The sequence below is a fragment of the Schizophyllum commune genome (genome assembly GCF_000143185.2).
Source record: "Schizophyllum commune H4-8 unplaced genomic scaffold SCHCOscaffold_4, whole genome shotgun sequence".
Lineage (NCBI taxonomy): Eukaryota > Fungi > Basidiomycota > Agaricomycetes > Agaricales > Schizophyllaceae > Schizophyllum > Schizophyllum commune.
The window spans coordinates 2,485,645-2,509,780 of NW_026089541.1; the positions used below are offsets into that span (position 1 = coordinate 2,485,645).

The 24,136-nt window shown below is 57.9% G+C and overlaps 6 protein-coding genes across 6 annotated transcripts; 3 read left to right on the top strand and 3 right to left on the bottom strand.

The window, feature by feature from the left end:
- Positions 1-84: 84 nt before the first annotated feature.
- On the top strand, positions 85-1,380 carry SCHCODRAFT_02619624 (uncharacterized protein). Its single transcript, XM_003032827.2, has 6 exons — positions 85-403; positions 466-592; positions 641-726; positions 778-846; positions 901-992; positions 1,049-1,380. The coding sequence occupies exons 1-6, from the start codon at positions 200-202 to the stop codon at positions 1,140-1,142; spliced, it is 672 nt and encodes a 223-aa protein (XP_003032873.1). The 5' UTR covers positions 85-199; the 3' UTR covers positions 1,143-1,380.
- Positions 1,381-2,206: 826 nt separating this feature from the next.
- Positions 2,207-7,829, top strand: SCHCODRAFT_02496969 (uncharacterized protein; the record flags this gene model as incomplete). The annotated part of the gene is made up of 9 exons (XM_003032828.1): positions 2,207-2,851; positions 3,004-5,664; positions 5,715-6,013; positions 6,065-6,591; positions 6,643-6,788; positions 6,840-7,264; positions 7,319-7,489; positions 7,541-7,669; positions 7,721-7,829. The coding sequence occupies 9 exons, from the start codon at positions 2,207-2,209 to the stop codon at positions 7,827-7,829; spliced, it is 5,112 nt and encodes a 1,703-aa protein (XP_003032874.1).
- Positions 7,830-8,178: 349 nt separating this feature from the next.
- SCHCODRAFT_02686884 (uncharacterized protein) lies at positions 8,179-12,670 on the bottom strand (the record flags this gene model as incomplete). Its single annotated transcript, XM_050346796.1, has 7 exons — positions 11,609-12,670; positions 11,504-11,568; positions 10,183-10,927; positions 10,049-10,134; positions 8,850-9,846; positions 8,378-8,490; positions 8,179-8,305 (listed from the first exon to the last, which is right to left on the bottom strand). The coding sequence occupies exons 1-7, from the start codon at positions 12,521-12,523 to the stop codon at positions 8,179-8,181; spliced, it is 3,048 nt and encodes a 1,015-aa protein (XP_050201243.1). The 5' UTR covers positions 12,524-12,670.
- A 1,554-nt stretch (positions 12,671-14,224) lies between these two features.
- SCHCODRAFT_02619638 (uncharacterized protein) lies at positions 14,225-17,694 on the bottom strand. The gene is made up of 4 exons (XM_050344943.1): positions 17,298-17,694; positions 16,562-17,236; positions 15,854-16,509; positions 14,225-15,797 (listed from the first exon to the last, which is right to left on the bottom strand). The coding sequence occupies exons 1-4, from the start codon at positions 17,561-17,563 to the stop codon at positions 14,665-14,667; spliced, it is 2,730 nt and encodes a 909-aa protein (XP_050201244.1). The 5' UTR covers positions 17,564-17,694; the 3' UTR covers positions 14,225-14,664.
- A 2,215-nt stretch (positions 17,695-19,909) lies between these two features.
- SCHCODRAFT_02665847 (uncharacterized protein) lies at positions 19,910-20,169 on the bottom strand (the record flags this gene model as incomplete). Its single annotated transcript, XM_050346561.1, has 2 exons — positions 19,910-19,955; positions 20,006-20,169. The coding sequence occupies 2 exons, from the start codon at positions 20,167-20,169 to the stop codon at positions 19,910-19,912; spliced, it is 210 nt and encodes a 69-aa protein (XP_050201245.1).
- A 364-nt stretch (positions 20,170-20,533) lies between these two features.
- On the top strand, positions 20,534-23,739 carry SCHCODRAFT_02619645 (MFS general substrate transporter). Its single transcript, XM_050344944.1, has 17 exons — positions 20,534-21,188; positions 21,247-21,253; positions 21,312-21,385; positions 21,440-21,499; positions 21,549-21,585; positions 21,633-21,739; positions 21,796-22,151; positions 22,223-22,293; positions 22,358-22,479; positions 22,547-22,639; positions 22,698-22,717; positions 22,776-22,785; positions 22,836-22,904; positions 22,954-22,987; positions 23,038-23,071; positions 23,131-23,136; positions 23,196-23,739. Exons 1-17 carry the CDS (start codon positions 20,980-20,982, stop codon positions 23,444-23,446), a joined length of 1,560 nt encoding a protein of 519 aa, XP_050201246.1. The 5' UTR covers positions 20,534-20,979; the 3' UTR covers positions 23,447-23,739.
- The last annotated feature ends 397 nt before the right edge of the window (positions 23,740-24,136 follow it).

Below are 24,136 nucleotides of genomic sequence, written 5' to 3' on the forward strand. Positions count from 1 at the left end.
CTTGATGTGAAATGCCAGACGCACGCGAAACTGACGACATCGCTCTTGTCCGCTCACAATGTTCACCCCCATCATCCGCGGACGCGTCGGACGCGTCCCCCTCCCCCGTCATGCCTCACCCATCTTCCCATCCTATACACTCAGATGCGCACCAGCTCTCTCACGCCCCTTCACCCGAAACAGCCCGCTCCTCTCGCCGATGCGCACCCCGGGCTTCAACCCGCCGAAGGAGCGCCTCAAGATCATCAAGGAGAAGCTAACGCCCAAGGAGAACATATACACCATTCCGAACCTGCTCACGGTCTCGCGCATTGTCGCGTGCCCCTTCCTCGGCTACGCGATCCTGCACGGGAACTTCCACATCGCCACCGGGCTGCTGGTGTACGCGGGCTTGACTGACTTGGTTCGCATACGTCCTGCGACGCATCTGGCTGACAGAGGCTGAACGCGTGCTCGTCTATGAAGGTCGACGGGTATTTGGCTCGGAACTTCAAGATGGGCTCGGTGCTTGGGACGATCCTGGATCCTGCGGCGGACAAGACGCTTATGACTACCTTGACCGTGACGCTGGGCATGAAGGGCCTCATACCTGGTGCGCTTCACTTGATTGTATATCAGAATGTCCTCTGACTCTACGCAGTACCACTGGCGGTCCTGATCATTGGCCGAGACGTACTCCTTAGCTTGTCTGCGTTCTACATCCGCTATACCTCCCTCCCGGCACCGGTACGCTCTCCGCATCTTCCTTGCTTCCCTCCACTGACCTCAAGCGTCCAGAAAACCATGGCACGATACTGGGACTTTTCAATACCGTCTGCCGAGGTGCATCCCACCATGATCAGCAAGGTTCGTCATGCCGCTTCGCGCCGTTCCATCCGCCGAGACTAACGCGTCCTATAGATCAACACCGCGCTACAGCTGCTCCTCATGGGCGCGGCCACTGTAGCACCAATATTGCCCTTCGACCTCGCCGACCCATTGTGGTATCTACAGTGCGTCTTCACACTCCTTCACCTCTATTTACCTCGCTAACTCATTCAACTCCCAGATGGACCGTCGCCGCTACGACAATATCAAGCGGCTTATCCTACGTCTTCTCCAAGAACGCAGTCCGTATATTATCGAAAGGGCCTAAGCCATGACGAAGATTGCCTCTACATCTCGGCCGTTGTCGTTCCTGGGGGAACTTGGATCGGCTCATGCGAGAATCGATACTTGCCACTGCATTCAGGAAACTCGCCTGAAGAGTTCCATCGGCATGCGACCGCACGGGCTTTCATCGACCGTCTACCTAAAGGCGCGTATAATCTACTTTCACGGGCTAGTAAAGAGTCTAGTCATAGATTGCAAAACAACACTGCATGGCTCGGTCAGAAAAAACGTTCGTCTGGGTGGCGTTGCGAGAATCAAACTGGATGCTATCGCCAGTCAGTATTACCGAGTCCCCCGAAGGTATGGGGGTCGCACCACAAGACGCAAAAAAGGGAAGACCAATGGTGAAGACGACTTCTGCGTCTGCCGCGCAGACGACCTGCATGGTTTTTGATTCCCTATCTAAAGTGGCCCATCGTTCTGGCCAGTCTTCTAATGAGTGGAAGACCATGATTGCTTCCGACGTCGCTCACCTTACCCGCTTGTTCTGAAAATGGAAGTCAAGGGCCTGCGTCATTTCTATTGCCCCTATATAGCACACCGCTGGTGGCTAATCACCGTCTTTACTTTATGACCACCATTCAGGATTTCCACAGCCAGGTCTACACTTCGTAGGCTTTGGACTTCGATGCGCCGTTTGATCATCGTCTTGGACCTCCAGTTGTTATCTTCCGATAGCGCCAGTCATGTTTCCTGATTGCGATCTCTCAGTGAAAGGTTAGTGATTCTTTTCTCTAGTAGTTGGCAGTGAATGCCAGTGATTTGCATTCCGCGCTGCCTTTGCTTGTGACATGTTTGTGACACGACGCGAGCGCGTCGCGATCACGTGACTTTGTGGAGGTAGGGGGACATATATGTCTGAATATTGTATGTTGCATATATGGCATATAGTAGGCCGCGTCTGTGATGCTATAACTTACAAAAAGGCTATGATTTGACATAAGTGAGTGACGGGGTGTATGAAAGGGCCTGTGCAGAGGTTTGTGCGCACGTGCACGCTCTTGTCTTCCGCCATCATTAGGTTGAAAAGGTCCTCTGTAGGCGCCCGTTCGCAATGGCGATCATCTCAGAAACACCCTCACGCATATGGCGCCGCATTCAGGACGGCGAAGAGCGGGACATGCCCTCTCTGCCCTCGCTCCCTGCATTCGAAGATTCGGCGATGGTCGACCCCGACACGAGCAGCCACCACGGCGACGACTCCTCGGACAACCTCAGCAGCATATCGACCCCCATAACCTCTACCCCTGCCCCGACGAACTCGCATCATACGGCGTCGACGATCTATGGCCATTCGGCAACCGCGAGTGCGACACGGTTCGCAAACTCGATACGCTCGAGCAATCGGTCGAGCAGGTCTTCCCTGGCGGGGTTCATGTCCTCGAAGAGCATCTCAAGACTGCCCCCGCAACACGAAAGTTTCGACGTCAGCGCGATTCCGTCGCTGCCAGCACCCGACGTGTCGGACGAAGAACTGGACGAGAGCCAAGACAGCGTCCCCAACGCGTATCTTCCACCCCAGGACACTCAACACGAGGACGATTACGACGACCTATCGATCACTGACGCGTTGCGCTCCGTGAGTCGCAGCGGCTCTCCTTCACTCTCGGCGCGCGATTATCGAGATGAGGCGACGCCGAAGAAGAAGTTCTCGGAGAGCTACGTAGAATACTCTGTATCTCTGCGTTCAGAGCCAAAGGTGCGTCATCACAGTATCCAACGCGTACGCCCGATTCATTAGTTCCAAAGCCCTCGCCCTTCAAGAACATATCCCATCGGAGGCCACCCTCTCGCATGCGAACCCCCTCCCTTTCACGCACGTCCTCGACCGGTGCCTCCTCGCCCACGCAGTCTACCCCACGAAGCCACCGCTCGTCGCGTAACGCACGCTCCCCCGAAGAGTCGCCCGTTCCAGCAGCCGCGATCCCCCTCCCACCCTCGAACAACGCGTCGCCCGCGGTTGAGCGCGAATATGAAGACGCGCGTTCAAGTCAAGAACCCTCTTTGCACGAGAGCGACTCGATGGAGATGACGGGGATTCATCAGTCACCGGGGCAGCCAGTTTCGGATCAAGAAGAGGTTGACGCGTCGCAGCAATCGCACGGGGATCAGCCCTCGGCGTCTCAACACTCGCGCAATAGCCAGGACTCGCACTCGCGCATGAGTCAGGATTCGCGCGAGCCCACCTTCTCATCCGAAGAGGAACACGGCGAGGATACTCAGCGCGAGATCTCGCCCTCGCTCACGTACACCCCGACCCCGGCCTTCCCTCGACCCAGGGCACGCTTCGACTTACCGCCGCCGCCGAATAACTTGTTGACTACACCTAAGCCGCCTCAGAGTAATTTCCTGTCAACTCCCAAGCCCACGCAGCAAGAGTCCGAAGACGAAGAGAACCAAGCCACACCGTATTCCCGCCGCAAGTCCTTCCTCCTCGATGTCATCAACTCGACGGCCCGACCTCGCATGCGGACGAAGGGGACACCGTACCGTGCTGCTGTACCCGAGACGCCAGGAAACGACACAACCGTGTCGAATATGCCGGGCACGCTTCCGCGGACGAACCTGCAGGTCGCGTTCGCTGGCGTGACCCCTCGCTTCTCCAAGGCGCCTGTTGCGGGGCGCCGGATGTCGCACCCGCTCGCGCAGACTTTCGTACCATCACCTTCCTCGGGCGGCGACTCTGCGACCGGGTCCGATTCCGAGGGGCATGTCATGACCGACTCCGAGGGCCAGGCCATGAACGATGGCGCGTCCTTCATCTCCACCGCGTCCTCGCACGACCTCATCCACAACCCGCGCGCCAACCTGTCCTTCGACCCGGCGATGGGTTTGCATAGCGCAGCCGAGGGGCACGCTGTCAACCGGTTCAACGCGGGCAAGCTAAACAATTATTTGCATGGTTTAAACCGGCGGCTGCAAGAGGAAAACGAGGCGCTTGTGGCAAGGCTGACGAGGCTGGAGGAGGAGCGACGGGCGAGTGGGGAGGCGAGTGATCCTGCGGCGAGCAGCGCGCTGCGTCGGTTGAGTGGTGGGTCGGGGAGCGACAGGCGGACCAGCGCGGGGAGCAGTCGTAGGATCAGCACTGGCAGCACGCTCAGCGGAGTCCGCGAGGATCCGGGCGCCGAGGGCTGGATGGAAGAGAAGGCGGAGCTTGAGGAGATCATCGACACGTACAAGGCCGAGCGCGAGCAGGCCCTCGACGAGAAAGCCCAAGCACTTGAGGAGAAAGCGAAGGCCGAGCAGGCGCTGTCCGAAGAACGGGCGGAACGCGCGCGCGACAAGGACAAGTGGCGCGACCGGATGTCCGAGGTGGAAAAGGGCGTCGAGGCGATCGTGACCGACCTGGAGAACAAGGCGCGTGCGGCGGAGGCGCGGCTAAAGGACACCGAGGCGAAGCTCAAAGACACGGAAGCGGTGCACAAGCGCGCGACGAAGGAACTCGAGCGGAAGGTCCTGCAGGTGGAGAACGAGCGCGACGACGCGCTCGATCGCGCGGAGAAGGCGGAGAGCCGCTTCGAGGACGACAAGGACTTGAGCGGCGAGCTGCGCGAGGTGAACGCCCACCTCGGCCAGGTCAGCGCGGAGCTCCGAAATGCGAAGATGCAAATCAAGCAGCTCGAGGACGAAGTGCTGCTGTCGCAGGACAAGATCGACGACCTGGAGAAGCAGCTGGAGGAGGAGAAGAACGTGAACGAGGAGCTGGAAAATGACCTGCGGGCGCGGGAGCAGGAGCTGGCGAAGGAGCGGAATACGACGGAGGACGTGCGAGAGGAGCTGGAGAAGGCGCAGACGAATCTCCGGACGGCGCAGAATGAGCTCCGACAGACGCAGAACGAGCTTCAGGTCACGAAGGAGTTCGTTGCGGAGCTTGAGGACAGCGCGGCGGCCGCGTCGGAGCGCATCGAAACCCTCGAACACGACCTTGCGGAGGCCGAAAACCACATTCGTGTGCTCGAGGTCGACCAGGACGCCGCAAACGACCACATCGACCAGCTGGAGAACGACGCGCAGCGCACGGCGGGCATGGCGCAGCAAACCGAGGAAGCCCTCGACGCCGCGGAGCAGAAGATGCAGGAAGACGACGAAGAAATCGCACAGCTCAAGGCCAAGGTCGCCTCCCTCGAACGCGAACTCGAGCGCGCACGCGACGCCTCGATGATGAACAGGAGCACGCCGCACGATCCCACCGTCGACCGCCCGACCGATGAAGAGGTCGAGGCGCTGGAGAACGAGCTCGACGAGGCGAACAAGGAGATCGCGCGGCTGACGACGCTGCTGGAGCAGTCTCCCGCTCGGAAGGCGATTGAGAAGGCGAAGGACACGCGAATCGAGATGCTGGAGAAGGAGAAGGAGGAGCTGCTGGAGCGGAACAGGGCGCTAAGGATGACGGTGAACGAGATGAATTCCCCGAGTAAGGTGGTCAATCATAGTGGGATCTCGCCTATCGCCCGCCATGCGATCAATATGTCGATGCGCATGCCGAAGACGCCAGGGACGCCTTTGCGTGACGTGAGTCGGTGTCATTGAACCGCCTATCTGTCTGCTAATACATCCTTCAGATGTCGTGGCTCAACTCGACACGCGCGGACTCTACCCATGCGCCGCTTGTCGCCGAGATTGAGCGCTTGCAGAAGGAGCTGGACCGCGCCAACGACAGCATCGACGACAAGCTCGACAAGCTCGAGGACGCGGGTCTCGGTGTCGTAGGCCTGACCAAGAAGTTGGAAGAAGCCCGTGGCAGGATACGCACTCTCGAGTCTGAGCTCAGCCGCTTGTCCCGGGTCAAGCGGTTGCAGCGCCTCCGCTGCCAGAAGTGCAAAGTCAAGGTCGACGTCTCGCACATCAATGCCAATGAGAGGTTCGTCATGTCTGCCTTTGACTGACTAGTTTGTGCTGATGTCTGCCTCAGCACCTTCGACCTCGGTATCAGTCAGTCGTCGCTACCTAGCGAACCCCCAACGCCGCCGACCAAGACTACTAACGCACTCCGCTCCGATGTTCGCCAGCTCAATGAGGAGCTCGCACGCACGAAGAGGTCGTGGGACGACGAACGTCGTCGGCTCACCAACGAGAAGAACGCCCTCCAAGACGCCGCGAACAGGCTCAATGCTCAGATCAGGGAAGAAGCAGACCGGGCCGCCGCGGAAGCCAGGAAGGCCGCCCAGGAGGCCATGAAGGCGGCGAACGGCGAGCGCGCGCGGACGGGCATGCAGGGCGAGCTGGACCAGGCGAAGCTGACCATCGCTGAGCTGGAAGGCTCACTAAAGGCGGAGCGTGCGAGACTGCGCTCGTTGATGACGGAGCAGAGCCGTGCGGAGAGGGAGCGCGACAATGTTGTGTCGCAACTGCAAAGGACGGAGGAGGATATGGAGGATGTGCGCCAGCAGCTGAATAGGTTCAAGAAGGAGAACCACGACTTGGAGAGGGAGTTGCGAGGTATGCATTGTGTTTGTTGTTCGACCTCAGCTTCAACTGATGCTTGCTCAGCAAACGCGAATGCTGAGCAGAAGACACGTCTGCTGGAGGCCCGCGTCAGCGAGAATGCGGCAACCATTGAGCAGCTTAGGCAAGAACGCTCCATGCTTGCAGCTGACCACAAGGAGCTGCAGAAACGCTTCGCTGAGACGTCCGAGGTAAGCAGTCTTGGCGCCCGCTTGCGCTGCCCCTCTCATCCATAATCACAGCGCGCAAGCCGCCTCCACGACCAATACCTGAAGTCGCAAACCTCCCATGACGGTCGCCGCCACCAGCTCGACCTCCACCTCCTCGAGATCGAGGACCTTCGTCGCGCGCTCTCCGACCAAGCCGACGAGCTGCACCGTGCGGAAGCCGAGCGCCACCGCATCGAGGCCGAGCGCAGCGATGTCGCCAAGACCGTCGGCGTGCTCGAGGCGGACCTCAAGCGCGTGCGCCGCGACGCGGAGGCGTTCGGGCGCGACCTGCAGGCGCTGCGCGGGGAGAAGGAGAAGCTGGAGGCGAAGCGGCGGGAGGACGAGCGCGCGCGGAAGCAGGCGCAGGCGCAGGTTCGCCTGCTGACGGAGCAGGTGGAGCGGCATAAGGAGAGTGCGCGGAAGGCGCGGATGGAACTGGAGGGCAGGGCGGGGGAGATGTGAGTGGAACGTATTTGTGTGGATTGATGGTGTGCTGATGGGAGCTTTTGCAGCGACGAGATCCGGGTGCAGGCGATCGAGATGCGCCATAAGGAGGAGTGCAAGGGCTTGCTGGTGCAGATTCGCTACCTCAAGGCGAAGTTCACGCGCGAGTCGACTTTGCGCGGCGAGCTGGCGCATCAGAAGCGGTACCTCTTAGTCTTGTTGGGCAAGTTCGAGAAGAGGTGCGTAAATCGACTTTCGTGCATCGCGGCAAGTACTGACGCGACTCACAGCGAGCGCACCATCATCTCCGCCATTGCCCAGATTGGCTTCACGGATGCGCCACCAGAGGAGGTGAAGCGGCCGAGGGTGCAGTCGGTGAAGAGCGCCGCTCTCGCAGTGATCTTCTTGGCTCGGGCAAGGTAGGACAATTCACCATATAAGGAGTGAATGCGTGTTGACGAGCCATGCAGACGCGCATCGGAAGGCTGGCGCAAGCAGCGCGCGATGAAGACGGCGATCCAGGAAGCGTATCAAGAGGCAAGGCGATCGTCCGTGCGGCAGGGTCAGAAGTCGTCTTGAGCTTGAGTGTGTAATGACTTTAGCGTTCCTTCTCCCTCCCCACTTTTTTGCGACGTTACCACGAACGTCATATGTTTCCTCTGACCGAGTCGAGCTATGCAGTTTTGTTATGCTATCTATGACTAGACTCTTTTCTTGCATGCAGATGTAGATTATATGCGCCCTTGTATTCTGTTTCGTGTATATGTAGATGTTTGATAATGGCTATCGGGTGACCGCAAGAGTGATGAGGCAGTCAGACGCATAGCTGCAGGGCGTTCTTCGCGCGCTCGTCAGTACTTGATTTCTAGCAACAATCACATAGCTATGGACGAGAGAGCAGGCAAGGGTAACAATGCGGTGTGTCACATCATTTGCCGCCTGCGGCGAGATATGCTTGTGACTCTCCTGGAAAGCGAAGCCGCTCGGGAACCACCCAAGTCATCCTCAAATGAGGGGAGCGAGATCCGATAGGGCATGTTCTGCTCTTCGCCGTCCTGGATGTGGCGGAGTCAAGGCGACGTGGGTTACACGTGATCGCGGCGCCGTCACATCCTTGTCACACGTACAGTATTTTGATCCTGATTTTGTCCTGGACGGTCACTTCCTTCTGCGAAGTGCAACAATCCTTCGCCCAAACCCACCGAGAATGGCCAATATCATTGCGCCTGCCTTCGTCTTGCTGTCTACAAATTTCTAAAGGGAACAGTCGAACACTCGGTCAGCTATTACACGGACGCCTTCGGTCATTATACAAGTCCGCAGCGTCTCTAGACGGCGCGCCAAGTTAACCCGGCAAGGCCACTATCTGGCACAAATGAAGCGCATTGTGTCTTGATAGGAATGACTACATTCGTAAGCTACATGGACTGACAGACGCTGGCGTTATGATTCTTTCGGCGAGATTCCTGCGTAGGTATGCTACAGTGCGCATCTTAAAGAAGACATGACGCGAAACTAATCGTATTTCAGTTGTATCTGACGGGGGATGGAGTGGATGAGTACACCTGCTACGCCTCTAAAGCGATATCGAGAACTCACCTTGTCCAATTCCGAGTCAAGATGAGTGGCCAGCGCACCGATGAACTTGACTGTATACATAGGTCCTTGTTTCATACAGATTTCACACAGTGAGGGTGCCGTGCCATCCAACCCTTTGGGAGGAAACTCTACCCCTGTCGACCCCAACCCTCTCGGTTGCTTCTCAACGGCGACCCGCAGTGTCTGGGTGAGCACCTTCCACCAGTTCAGGCCGCAACTACACGTGCCTCTCTTGAGCCCATGGTGGTCTGACCATACACTTTTCCAAGGAGGGATCCCAATAATGGGCGAATTAGTGTCCGTGTCCCTCGCAGTCCACTCTTCCACAATCTGCACACCGCGACGAGCGCACGCGAAGTGGTGCTCCAGCAAGCGATGATACGCCGACCCCGATATGAAGTTCAGCTCGATGCCAGCTTTCCAAGCGGAGATTTCAGCACGAGAAGCCTCCCTAGCTGCCAGCTGCGCCAGTTCTATGCTGTTGACTCGTACTGCGAAGGCGTACGCCTGGAGGGGTGACTCCTTGACGAGTGTCGTCCCACGCAGGAATTCGGATACCCGGCGGGATATCGAAGGTGCGTCGTATTTGACGGCGAGCGCTGCGATGGTCTGAACGTCCTTCCAGGTCGTCAGCGGCAGCGGCGTGCACCGAGGGTCGCACCATCGCAGCAGCTGCTCGAGCGTCTCCGCGTCCTCCTCGACCTCTACAACCGGTATGGAGAACCTGCCAGAGGCGCGATCGCCGCCATCGGACCCTCCTGGGCTGGCGAGCGGCCCCCCTTGGCCGATGTGCGGGAGGGAGAACATATCGCTGAAGAATGTCGAGACCAGGCAGAGCAGGAGTTTGTGAACGCGGAAGTCGACGCGATCGGAGGTGCGCAGGACGACGTCTGCCGCTGCGTCGCTGAAGGGCGCCTTCGCACGGCGCGCATGGATTTTCTCGCTGCTCGACATTGCCTCGTGTATCGCGATGATGGTCGTGGGAGGTAAGAAGGGTCTTTAGGCGCCCGAGCTCGCGCACGCCAGGCCGTGTCACGGGATCCCAGGTGGCGCACGGCGTGGATAGGCAAGTCGCATTCTTCCAGGCAAGATACAGCATACCTGGCGCGTATGTGCTCTAGGCAGCTGACGCTGACTTTTGGCAGGATGCATACGCGACATAAACCTATGTTTTTCCGATTACTCTGCAGGCCAAATACATACGAACACTATCCGCTGCCTCAGAAGTACATATGCTCGCCCTCCCCCCGTCCCTGACTTGGTCTTGAGCGAGCTGCAGGACTATCTGGGATCCCTGTAAATGTTTGGCGTCGACGCAATGAAGACCGCTTACCTCGTCGACGCCCAACGCCAAATCCAGCTCTACGGCGCCTTCGCTCCAAAAGCGCATGGCGTGCGGGTGCGCATTGCTTACGCACAGCTCGCAGAGCACGCCAGCCCTGTCCACCTCGGTCGGCGTGTGCTGGGCCAATTCACGCAGCCTCGAAGATCCGAACCCGTCCGGACGTTGTCTGACCTCCGCGCAAAGTCTTTCAACGTACAGCTTCCACCACTGCCCGGTGCAGCCACTTCCCTCTACATGGCTCCATCTCGGGACTCCGATCTCCCAATCCGTGGTTGGCAGGGCGGCCAGATCTTCAACTATCCTGACCGCCTCATTGACGCGGGCGATATGGTAGTCGAGGAGACGATGGTAGAGGAGCCCGGACATATGCTCCATCTCCTTGCAAGACTTCCAGGTCTCGATTCCTGCGCGCGAGGCCTCTCTAGCGGCCATCTGCGCTAGTCTCCTGTTGCCGGTCCGCATCGCCAAGACGTACGCGCGGACGGGAGAGTGGGAGACCATAGCCGACCCCTGCATGCACTCGGAGACATGGCGGCCCACCGACGGTGCGTCGTACTTGATCGACATGGCCATCATGGCCTGAATATCCTCCCAGTCCTGCACGAACGGCGGCGTGCATCGAGGATCGCACCATCGCAGGAACCTCTCCAGGGTATCGGCATCCTCCTCCACGTCCATGGTGGGTGTCTCCTGGCCGCCTGATCCGCCGCCATCGCTATTTGTCCCTCCCTGGCTGCAAGACGGAAAGCGACAATATGTCACCGAAGACCGAGGAGACCAGCGAGAGCAAGACTCGGTAGACGCTGCGAAGGATAGCGTCTGCCGTCTCGTCGTCGAACGGTCTTTTCGCCTGACGGGCAGGCGCGTTCCCCGCCCCCGTCGATGCCACGTTCGCCGCGATGGTGGCCGTCAGAGACATGGTGAGTGTTGAGACCCGGAGACCTCGTACAGAGCGCATGTCCAAGACTGAGTCACGAGATCCTAGTACACGGCATGCTCACCCTCTTCTTACGCGCGCGCCAACTCAGGGACCTTCTCGGAACGCGGACTCTGGTGTATCAGGGATGGAACAACGGTACATTTTCCGACCGCTTGCCTTGCTAATCCTTAGCTTGCTCAGTCGTCGAGCAGTCACATCATCGCTTCAAGCAGTATAACAATGGTCTTAAGAGATCAGCAAATCCGCGACGTCGATGTCATCTGCGGCCTCTCTTCCACTCGAAGGGGCAAGGGACAGCAAACGGCCTATTCGGAATGCCATGCATCAATGACAGCAAGCGGAAGCGCTCTTTTGTGCTGATACGAGTACATATAGTAGTATGTTTCCCGTCGACTCGAGGTGACCTCAATCGAATTGTAGGTCAATCTTCGATGCTGGTAAGTGTGTGCGCAGAATTATAGGAAAACGGCTCACCTTGCCCAACTCGAAGTCGAGAGCAGGAGCGAGGTCACCCAAGAACCGCAACGCGTGCACGTTTGCATAACTCTCGCACAAACGACAAAGCAGCCCTCGCTTGTCCACGCTGTCAGGCGCATCGTGGCTCAAGCGGCGCAAAGCAGATGATCTCGTACCATCCGGACGATCCTTCGCCTCAGCACAAAGCCTGCGAATGTACAGGGTCCACCATTGACCTGTGCATCCACTTCCGTAAACGTGATCCCAATCGGGTTGCCCCGCCTGCTGACCCCATCCTCCGTGAGGCCGACCTCCCCATTCCTCGATTATCTGAGCTGCTCGCTGCCCGCGCGCGAGATGATAGACCAGGAGGCGATGATATGCCAGTACTGGCATGTGCTTCATATCGTCATAGACCTCCCATGTGTCAAGGCCTGCCCGTGATGCCTTCTTGGCCGCTCTCTCTGCCAGCGTCCTGTTGCCGGATCGGACGGCCAATGCGTACGATCGGAGAGGACTCTGAGCGACAAGGGCTGAACCCTGCACGATCTCAGAGGCTCGACGAGATACCGACACCGCGTCGTACTTGATGGAAATGGTCACCAAGGAGTTGACGTCCTCCCAGGTCGCTATCGGCGATGGGGTGCACCGGGGATCGCACCATCGCAGGAACTTCTCCAACAGGTCGGCGTTCTCCTCGACCTCTACGATCGGTGTCTGGGCTCCGCCAGCCGCGCGATCGCCGTCGTCTGGCCCTCGTTGACCAACATGCGGCAGCGAGAACATATCCCTGAAGAACGTCGACACCAAGGAGAGAAGGAGCTTATGCGCGCGGAAGTCGACGCCATCGGAGCTGCGCAGGATGACATCCGCCTCTGCGTCGTCGAAGGGCGCCTGTGCGCGACGAGCACGGGCTTTCTTCCCGCTCGCCATGGCCTCGTGTATCGCGATGGTGCTCGTGAGAGGCAAGAAGGGTTTTAGGCGCCAAATGTATGCAAGCGCGAACAAGCCTCTTGACGCAGCTTGAATGCGGAAGCCTTACTAGATCTTGAGGCACACGAAGATGAGGGGGAAAGGGAAGAATGAATCGCTCTAAGTATTTTCTCTGCCCTCTCGGGCTTGTATATAAGTCGTACAGGAAAGAGACCAGGACCTTCTACGAAGATCCACAATGATCCATACGGATCCACATGAGTCATGTGAGTCTCGGACGCGATGTCCGGGTTGGACCCACAAATGTCAACAAAGCCAAATCACGGGATCCTAGTATACGGCATCCCCAGGACGGGAAGGGGATCGATATCGAAACAACGGACATTTCCGAATCGGTGAAGCATCTCTTGGGATGAACCTGGCTGGGCCCTCCGAGGACGCTGTCGAAGGCACCCTCGAGACTTTTACTGTCTTTGTACCCAGTCGCGAGGCCCTACCAGATCCAACGCATACAAATATCGGATAAAATAGTGGCTCGCAATCCTCATGAGGTAGGTCACTGGGCAGTTACTCTCTTTGCAAAGCGGCTAACAATCTATCACCTTCTATAAGGACCGACTCAGTCATGGCATTACCATGACTTCCAATACGGCACTTCTTGGGAGTACATGTATCTGATAACTCATGTTCAGCGCTCGTTCGTCAAAAGCCAGCCACCGCCCTTCTGATTCAATTTCTCAAGTTGAGATGATGCGTTGACCCGAGGACCTCGTTCGTCCCTACATATTGCTCGAAGACAGGGTCTAGGATAACGTGCGCTCGCCAACACTGAGCGCTGAGATTTCAGCGAAGCCTTCGCTTTTTGTGTCTATCTTCTATGGCCGTGCGGACGTGACGCACCGATTCTGCCGCGACAGTCCACCGACGATCGCCTTATTCCAATAGTGAGGCTTCCCGTCCGCAGCCCAATTATGCTATCTCCTCGTCTGAGGATGGCTTACCGCACGCCGAAGCTCGGTGAGCTGTGGCGCGCACCCTCGGCGAGTGCATTTTCCCTTCGTCCGTCGTGATGCCCGGGGCCAACTCGGACATAGCGCGCGTAGGAGCCGAGCCCCTGCCGATGTCTCCGCCAACCAGAGGCACTCTTACCGCGTCTGGATCTATGGAAGACCTTCCCTTCATACAATCGCACCCACGATCTCACGCGTTTGACAGCTTTTTGCGCCTATCGGAGGGGATTACACGTATACAGCGTCCCAACTATAGCCCATCCGCCCAGTCGCTAGTAACGTACTCATTCTTATCGACCTTGATGCCACCCTCGAAGTGGATGGCAAGAGACGACGAGGGGTGCCCAGCGCTGTAGACCTGCCTTATCGGGCGTCAATGTCTGTTTTTCCCCTTGTCTCGATCCCACGGGCTGTGCCTGCGCGTATTGATTCAACCCACCCTTGCCCAGAGGCCGTGTCGGGCTCGCCCGCCTGTCACCCGCGGTCCAAAATGGAAGACGGTGATTGGAGCGACCAGGAGACTCAGCGGCAGAATCGATTGCTACGAATCTATTGGCTCCACTTAGGATGCGGGCCACTCAGCGAAGGTGCGCCATGCGCGGCAGAACTGTGCTGGAAACCTTCCCAGGGCATGATGTACGCCAGGCGTACACGCCATGTATCGTGCCCCTACAGCTGTCGAACCGCCAACTCATGCAAACCATGCAATCTATTGGCGAGCTCGCGAATCAATGGTACCACACGAGGTATTGTACGCGAATGTTCAGGCGAGTAGGCAATGCGAGTGAGACGATTGAAAGTGAGATTGGTAGTCAAAAGCAGGGGGGATATAAGCTGCGAACTGCGAAGCCAAGCAATTATGTACACTAATGGACATTAGTATCATACGATGTCCCGACGAACTCGAGGCTGCAGACGACGAACACGGGCCAAATGCCACCACGCGGTCCAGAACAGATGAGGCAAAGGTGCAAGCGAGAAGGGGTGAGACAAGGCGTATGGAAGACGGTAGGAATTACACGTAAATGGTGGTGGGGTGGGGTCCGACACCGTGTGGACGGTGCCGGGTGTAGTGCATGCGAGGAAGATAAATAGTGAATAAGCCGACCTACAATACGCCAGAGCAGCCCCTCAGTGGGCCTGCGAGCCCTGCGTAGCGTGGTGGTTGTGGTGATGATTGTGCCATAACCCGAGGAAAGCACCGGCGTGCGAGACGGCGTCGATGGCGCGACCCACGATACCGCCTTCGTGGTCCATATTGTGCTGAAGGGCGTTGACGCTGGACGACTTGACGTGATCGGGAGACGAAGGCGAGGACGGTGAACGACGTATAGGAGAGTCTTCAGGACTCTTCGATGGCGGTGTCGTACTCGTCGAGACAACAGGCAGCGAGACGCTAAACGACTTCGCATGCGTGCGCGTAGGTGACGTGGGCGCAGGCGTGGACGGGGCGACAACGGGTCGTGACTTCGTGATACCGCTGGGGACCCCATTGGTCTTCGCCTGCACCTCGTTGTGACCAGTCTGCGCAACCGGCGTGTTGATCGTAGTGTCGCTCGCGTTGCCGTTGATCGTGCTGTTGCTCGAGTTCTTGTCCGCCACCGCGCTGGCCGCTACCGCATCGAGGCTGACGCGCGTCCCATCAACCGGGTCCGGGGAGCCAGGGCTCAAACTAGAGTTCAAGCGCTTGCCCGACCGATCCCGCCCTCGTTCTCGTTCTCGTCCGTTCGAACGGCCGTTCGCGTAAGCGCTGCCTGGGGACGTAATGCCTTCAGGAGACAAACTACTCGAGCTACAGCTTCCAATGCTGCCAATCGGCGAGCCACGGTCCGAAAGTGATGAAGACGTCCGAGTGGATGACCGCCCGCGGCTGGGTGTAGAATGTGTTGGTGATGTCGGCCGGCCGCGTACAGTTGGCGGAAGTAGAGACGATCCGGATGATGATCGTGGTATTAAGACATCTGCCTTCGACGATGGCGAGACTAGCTGCGGCGACGGTGTTCTTGATCTTGAACGTGAACGCGAACGTCCTCTGGGAACCTCCTCTATCTCCTGCTTCTTCTCCCGCCTTTCCTCCCTCCCCCCACGCGTACTCCTCCTCGCACCGAAGTCCTCCGACGAACCCATGTCTGGGCTCGAGAAGTACTCGTATGCGTCCTCCTCCCGCAAGTCCTCGTCCTCCAAATCTCGTGACACCGTCGTGGGGGATGTCCTGGTCACGACGGGCACGACCTGGCGCACGCCTACATTGTGCGCGCCTGCGTCTGCGTAACTGTTAAAATTCAGGTCACCCGGAGGCCACGAAGACAATTCAGCTTACCCTCTGGCCCATTGTCCTCGCGCACGTCCACATCGTCGACGCGCTCCTCCTCCGCGCCCTCATCCTGAGCGACCGCGCTGTGCGGCCCAAATCCGACACGCGGCGTAGGGCTCTCGACAGCGTCAAACTGGTCAGCTTGCCTGCCATTTGGCGGAGCGTAGACCAACTCGACGGGCGCGTTGACATCGCTGTGATTGTTCGGCGACCATTTGCCGTAATACTTGTAACCGCTGTCGTCGTCGCCGTCATCGCCGAGGCCCTCGGTCCAGCCGTTCACGCTGTCCTCGGGCTCCTTGCCGACTTTGAGCATCGTCGGGGCAATAGGCGCTATAGTGACGTGAACGGGCGGCTTGGGCTCTTCCAGAGTCGGTTTACGGCCATTAGCGCGGTGGAAGGAAGGCGCCAGGCGGTTTCCGGATGACGACTTGCGCCGTGGGCGAGAGCCCGTGGACGACGACGAGGACGTGGATGCAGAGGAGTCCGATGTCTTGGACTTGGACCGCGGCTTGTTGGGCGCCTGATGATACGATGATCCGCGCATCTGGATGAAACCCTCGTCATCCTCGTCGGATTCGTCACTGCCGATAGCGCTCTCGTTAGTGTTGTCCCAGGGAGAGCCCTCGCCATCATCATCTTCGTCGTCTTCGTCGTCGTACCTGACATAGAGTCAGATACGGGGAACCATATTCAATGCAAAGAAGGACGCACTCGTCATAGCCAACCCAATGTGCCTTGTTGAGACCAGCCTTGTGCCGCCATGCGTCAGAGCCGAGGACGACTTCGGTCGGTGCTGCGCTATCGATGGGTGTCGATCCAGGCTCGGAGGGTTTGTCGATAGCTATGCACTGCTCGACGAAGGTGTTGAAGCTGATATGCTTCTTCTGCTTGGAAGGATCGCTGTTATGAGAGTAGAGGTGGTGAGTCGGGCGTTGCTCATGCTCCGACGGGTGATTGGGGGGAGGGACTCGAGGAGGGGAGTCCTTGCGGAACGTGCGATCAGGCCACTTCGCAATGTGCGAATCAGACTTCGTGTACATGAGCGAGGGGCGCTTCGAGGAGTCGTCCTCCTCCTCGGCTTCGGGAACGGTGTCCAGGTGACCGTTGTGCCCTGCGCCCAGCTTGCCCTCACCCTCGTCCTCGCTCTCGGCGGGACTGAAGAGGGGGCTGGCGGGAAGTTCGCTCGTCAGAAGCTCCGATATACTGCGGTGCTTCAAAATAGGTTTATGCCGAATATACGGCGAGGAGAGGTTGAGACGGTCATGAGCGGAAGCAGCGGCTCTGTCGTCGACAGATGTGGGATCTGGCTTGGGCTTTGGCGGGGGCGTCCACTCGACGGCCGTGTGAAGCGGACCATAGAGCCATGTGACATCCGAGTCCTTCAGCCTAGCGGTGAAAGACGCCGTTGGTCAGCGCCAGAGGCCCTGGGAGGGAGAAGGACACGTACCAGTTGAGCGTCTCTGGGCTGATCGTCTTCAACCCATTCCTCTGCTTCCACCAGGTTCTCCAGCTCGCGTTCTCGAGACGCGCGCCGTTCGCAATCTCGTTCTTCTGCTTCGTCATGTTCCGCCATGACTTCCACACGTCCTCCTCGAGCCATTGGTGGGAGAGATAGTCTACCTGGCCTCTGGGCTGGGTGGTGACGGAGGAGTCATCGGAGATGGCGTTGTTGTTGGCGACAGAGCCGACTAGGAGGGGAAGGTACGCGGCCATTAGATACAAGTTGTGCTCGTCGATGTCGAAGGCGTTCTACGCTTCGAGCATGTCGTGGGCAACGTTGTCGGCGGCGGGGATGCGATAAAAGGTCGAGGAAGCTGGCAAGAAAGCGAATTTGCAAATAAAAGGCACAAGACAAGTCCGCCAAATCCGGTACAAATAATGATCGATATAATCAGCCGGCCGGCCTCCGGACGTACGGACCAGGTGCGGGTGCTTACGGAGCTTCCACATGCACTTTACCCGCAATCCCCCCGCCGCCCGACCGCGCCCTGCGACCAGCGTTGCGCGTCGGGCACTGCGCGCCTCGTCGAGGGACGACCCCAGAAAAAACCGCGCCCAACGAAGTTTTCCCTGCCTCTCCGGCAGCGCTGAAAGCTCGGAGCGTTTAGGGACCCGGTGCCCCAATTGATTGCACTGCTCCTCCTCGACGTCAGATTCAGTCGTCCCGCCGCACCGTGCTGCGATGCTGCGAGCGCCTGGGGGCTAACCAAAAATATTCACATGTAGCCCTTCACCCTGTAGACAGAGCCACAGCGACGTATCCAGCAATGTCATGGGCGAGAGAGGGCCTCCACCTCCGCGTCGGTCTCATTTGCAAAGATCCGCACCCGCCATCGCCGCGCGAGCCGTCGCAACTTACGGCTCGTCGAGCCCAATCGTACGCCTGGACTGAGACTAGCCAGAGAAACATGGAAGAGCCTCCGCGGCACCAGTCATACGCGAGAAGAGATCGCAGCCTGCAGGTACGGACCTTACTCTACCCGGTTGCTGTCTCATAGGCGCGCCGCCACCGTGCCGCTCTCTCAGCTCATGCGGGGGCCTCCTAAAATCCTGATGCGGCGTAGATACGGTTGCGAGCCGTTATTCTCCCCCGCCGTAGGCCCTTGGTCATTTCAGGTCATTTCGCGCGTCTCGACTAAACTCGGGGGCAGGTCCGCCTCGCGTGCGCCCCCTCGCGGCTTCCAGCTGTTTTCTAGCGTGGATTTGCGTCAGCCGTCAGGCGCTCGTACTCATCAACAACGGCGGCGTGCCACACATCCTCGACGTCGCTGTGAGTAGGACCCCTGACAGTACCAACAAATGCCTCTTCGCGAATTTTGGCCTTTTGACCTTTTTTGTCCGCACCGATTTTGGGCGGCTCTGCCCCTTTTTATCCGCACTTTGCGGAGGGGTCGAGCGAAGTGCCAATTTTTGTCCGCACCGCCCGACAGGCCTTGAAAATTCGTAAAAATCGCCAAAAATCGCCAAAATCGCTGTTTTCCTTCGCACTGACTAGGACGCTTCCAAGGGTGCCTAAATGCCTACCTCCCGTAAATAGGCACGTCAGTGACCCACAAAACAACGAGTTCGTCCCGATAGAAGGCGGAATCGGCGTTGGCCTACCGTTTGTTCGCCCTGTTTGCCCTGGAAAGTTGGTATAAACTCACAAGTACATGTACTGTTGAAGGTCGTTTAACGCAGGGGGTAAGCCACCTAGCGTTGTATGCGGAGGGCCGAAGTTCGAACCCGGCGGTAGTTTTTTGTCCGCACTTGCACTGGCCTCCGTCGAACTACCCATTTTTATCCGACAGTTTCGACAGGCCTACGGCCGGTTCCTGCCAATTTTTATCCGCACTTTGCACTGACCATCGCTTGCGTTTTACCCGTTTTTATCCGCACCCCCGACAGGCATTTGTGCGTATTGTCAGGGGTCCTCTGTGAGTTCATCGTCTCATGTGCCTGGGCGAAAATCCGTTATGTCCGCATTTACCATAGCCGGAGGATCAGGGTGCAGCACTCCTGTGTAAAGCCCCCGCGGGGCTGGATGTGGGGAATCAAGCAGAGGCCCTTCCAGCCTGCGAACTTCCTCTCATGAGCGTGCATGCTCGCTGTCCGCATGTGAGAGCAAACGCTCTCGGAACTCGCTCTGCCTCGACCCGGCTACTGCATTCTGCTCTGGCAATCTCCTCTTTCCCCGGACGCACCCCTCTGGTATGGGACTGGCGCTCTAGCACAGGAACGGTAACTGCTATCAACAGCCTCTTCATACGGCAGTTGACATACGCGAGCGCTGATCGCAAGATCGGGTCGCGCGCCTCTTCCGGCACGCCACGACTCCGTCCTGCACCACCATCCGTCGCAGCTGGCAGTCACCAGAACTCATATGCTTCCTTCACGGTGGCACTCTTGCGCCCAAACTAGCCCGCTTCTCGAAATACGCCCCCACCTGACCGCTTTTGTGGCCCGCCCTTCACGAAAGCAGTGTGGCGCCGGCAACATGTGAGACGCGGCGGTCTGCAAGCTCAGCGGGGCGGTCAGACTTGCGCGCCGCCGGATCCTTCAGTACGCGTCCGCTCTTCATCATACGATTCGGTCGGTGCATTGCTCGCCACGCGCCGCCTCGGAGCTCCGAGTCGAGGTTTGGAGGACGCGCTTGCGTTCGAATAGCGCCCGCACTGTGGGGGCGTCAGGTGGGCAACACCCGGGATGCGGGGCGGAGAAACGTCTGGCCTTCGATGAGTTGTGGGGGGCCGACATTGCGTTGTCACAAGACCGACTATGAGCATGGTGGGCCGTGGATGTTGTGGGGCGATGTTGAGGTTAGTGCGGGGTTCATTCATCTCTCGAGGGGTTTGCCACAATATCCAACTTAGCGTGCGTTTGTGCTATTTAGCGTCGCTCACTCTTCCAGAGCTATTTTGATGGCCTCTGCAGGTGTCTTCTCCTTCAATGAGCATGCTGCGCCTGTGATTTTCTATTTTTTATGAGGCCTCCGAGACTCAATTCGGACGCTTGTCGAACATGATGGTACGTGAATGTTGCGTGAGGAGCGTGCAGCTAGCTCCGGCCCGATCCTCCGTTCAACATGACTTGGCATTTCTGTCCTCGTTGTATCGTTGTAGTCTTGAGCAATCATCTAGGTCGCTCGCTCTCAGCATGTCCATCTCTGCACGTCTTCCAGTCCGATGCTTCTCATCGCTGGCCGCGCCGTCCATTTATGAACATTCTGGGATCTACGCATGACCGACGCCGCAGCTGCGAACGCCAATCTGCGCCGACCCGTTGGCGACATAGAGGTGTCTTTTGCTCAGTTGCCTCCAAAGTTCAATTCAATGGCATCTCATGGTGCACGCCCGCGTTGCCCTGCCCCTCATCATAGCGCTATCTCGTCAGATTGACCCAAGGGTGCTCACGCGACCTGGGGACTCCATAGAGGCATGCTTCTTTTCCTTCACCTGCTCACATAGATTCCCACCCATCTGGCGGTTCCTGGCGTCATCAGCGCACGGACTGCCAGCGAGCGGGTTTCTCCTCTCCCTAAATCGCTCGGACACGACAGGTTGACTGAAGCGACGACCATTGCCCCGAGCACCCTTGAATCAACCTGCAACCTCCCGGCAGTTTGGGTCGATCACGAAGCTTCACTAGCAATGGCAGACGTCGAGAAGAAAGACGCGACGGTCGTGTCAGCGGACGTCCCCGTGGACGCGCGCTCGCTAAGCGATGACGCGCCCGCCGCCGCCATCGACACCAGCGGCGTCGACGAGAAGAAACTCCTCCGCAAGATCGATCTGCAACTCATCCCATGGCTCTCGCTCCTCTACCTGCTGAGCTTCCTCGACCGCACGAGTATCGGAAAGTGCGTGTGTGAATCCGCCCGCTGTCGAGCGACGCCGAGCTGACAGTCTCTTTTACAGCGCGAAGGTCAGAGGGTTGTTTGGGACGTATTGACGACGCCGCTGAGCTGTGGATCCCTGATCAGCTGTATCATCTTACCACCGATCTGCACATGTCCGACAAGCAGTACTTGATCAGCTTGACTGTGTTCTACTTCAGGTAGGTTGACTGCCATAGTGCAGGTGATTTGGGGGCGATTGACTTGCCATACAGCTATTCAATCCTTGAAGTCCCTTCCAATATATTTCTCAAGCGCTTACGGCCGTCGATATGGTCAGTCGGCCACCCAAACAAGTGACTATACGACTCAATTGGTGCGCAGGTTGTCAGGTCTTATGGTATTCTGGGGTATCATGATGGTAGGGCTCAATCTACTTGCCTGAGAATGTACTGACGACATGGATAGACGCTGCAAGGTATCGTAACGAACTATCCCAGCCTTGTTGGCATGCGTGTCTTGCTGGGTACCTTCGAAGCTGGTCTCTTTCCGGGCGTCAACTACTACCTTTCATGGTATGTCCAAATATCCTTCCTTTGCAGGTTCGTTACCGAGCTAGCGACATTAACAGCTGGTACAAACGCAGCGAATTTGGCATTCGAGCCGCCGTTTTCTTCTCCGCCGCGACCGTCTCCGGCGCCTTCGGCGGCCTCCTCGCTGCCGCCATCTCAAAGATGGATGGCATCGGCGGCAAAGCCGGCTGGGCGTGGATCTTCATCCTCGAGGGGCTCGCGACCGTGCTCGCCGGGATCATCTCCTTCTGGATCATCCAGGACTTCCCGGATACCGCAAAGTTCCTCTCCCCCGCCGAGCGCGCGGTCGTGATCCGGCGGCTGCAGGCGGACGACCAGTTTAGCGCGGCGGGCGAGCAGCTGAAGATGAAGTATATTTGGAAGAGCTTCGCAGATTGGAAGACGTGGGTAGGGAGTGAGTTGGGCTACTTTGGCTGTGCTGAGGTGTCCGAGGGCTGACAATGATCCGCCCCGCGCGGGCTCTAGTGATCATCTACGTGGGCTGCGACATGCCACTGTACTCCTTCTCCGTGTTCCTGCCTACTATCATTAACCAGGTACGATTATACCGGCCTCCGACCCGGGTGGCGCGCAGGTTGAGCTGACGCTGACCCCGCCTAGATTGGCTACACGGCGACGCCCGCGAACCTCCTCACCGTGCCGGTCTACGTGTTTGCGTGCATCGTAACGTGTATCGTGGGCGTCTGCGCCGACCGGTACGGGCATCGAGGGTTGTTCAACATGTACGTCGCATTGAAAGCACCGCTCAGGCTGGGTTCAGAGGCAGGCGCTTATCATTTTCAACTGTAGTGGCTTCTTCATTTTGGGCGCTGTGGGATACATCATCTTGATCGTCTCGCGCAGCGGTGCGCTATCGTATGTCGGCGTCTATCTGGCAGCATGGTGCGTCAGCATGATTGGCCCTTCAATCGCTACTGACTGACCCACTAACTTCATTCAGTGGGATATACCCCAATATTCGTACGCAGCACATTCTCTCAGATTGTAGTAGCCGTTGACCTGGTACGCGTTGCTTCAGCCAACACGATGTGAGGATAACCTATCTGCCTGTTTGTCATGGACTCACCGCTCCGGCTAGTGCATGGATGTCCAACAACGTCGAGGGCTCGTACAAACGCAGCGTATCGCTGGCTATGGTCATAGGCTTGTCCGTCGGCAGTTTTCTCGTCTGTCCATCTCGCTAACTCAGATTGCAGCGGTAACATCAACGGCGCCGTAAGCTCGAACGTCGTACGTCCTTGCTGGCTATCTTCGAGTACTCAACTTACCCTCTCCTCCAGTATCGCGACAAGGACAAGCCTTGGTACACTCTCGGTACGTCATCCATCCCTGACCTGCACTTTCGACTAACAACAGGGGTTTCCTCGATGTAGGACATGGTACGCGTTGCCAACCTTGACCCTGTGACAGGACATATTTGGCTTACCGCCACACCCAGGTCTCGTCCTCATGTACATCGCCTTCGGCCTCATTTCCAGCACGGTCTACCTGTTCCTTGCCGACAGGGAGAATCGGCGGCGGGACCGCGGGGAGCGCGACGAGGTCATCAGGGCGGAGGGCACTGACGAGGGGAAGGAAGGCGACGAGGGCAAGAAGGGAGGACACGCGCGCAATGGCGTGTACGATAGTGTGGACGCGGCGAGGCGGGACAAGGGGGACGAATGGAGTGGGTATCGGTACACGCTGTGAACGAGGGATGACGAAAGCCAACATCGGAGACGACGAGTGCCAGAGACGGGGGCGACGAACGTTATGACGAAGACATGAGTCCTTGTATACTGACTAGCGATTTACTGATGTCGAGGATGCGGAAGGGAACAAAATGCTTGCGAGGTGCGAATGTGTACGAGGGAGCGGCTTGTGTTACTGCGCTCGAACACGCTTGAAGGAGGGCCAGACAGCAAGACTCCTGGGAAGATGCCACTCGAGGCTGATAGAGTACGACGCCTTTACAAGCGAGAAGTATGCGGTTTGACGTGGAGTCGCACGCTTGAAGTTCCAAGAAATCACTGTTGAACACGAGCGTAAATCCTCGAGGTAGAGTATACCTGCGACAATCCAATAGGCGTCTGCGTATTCGTGATATTCGTGTCGAGCGGGCGATTTTTGACGTAAAATACCCTTTCGCTGGGTGCAAGGCGAGCTAGAGGCTCCCATGAGTCGTGCAGGCAATCCGATACGTGTAGCTGGAGGCACGAAGACAGCTTCGGTTTGTCGTGCTGCAAAATTATTACACGAAGTCAGACGTACGCGTGAGCAGGTTTGAAAGCTCGGAAAAGGCGCTTAAAGGTTAACATTACTATGCGAGCTAGCATCCACAGCAGTTTGAAAGAGGTTTGGTGACGCGATGAAGCTGTGAAAGTCAAAGTTGAAGTGGTT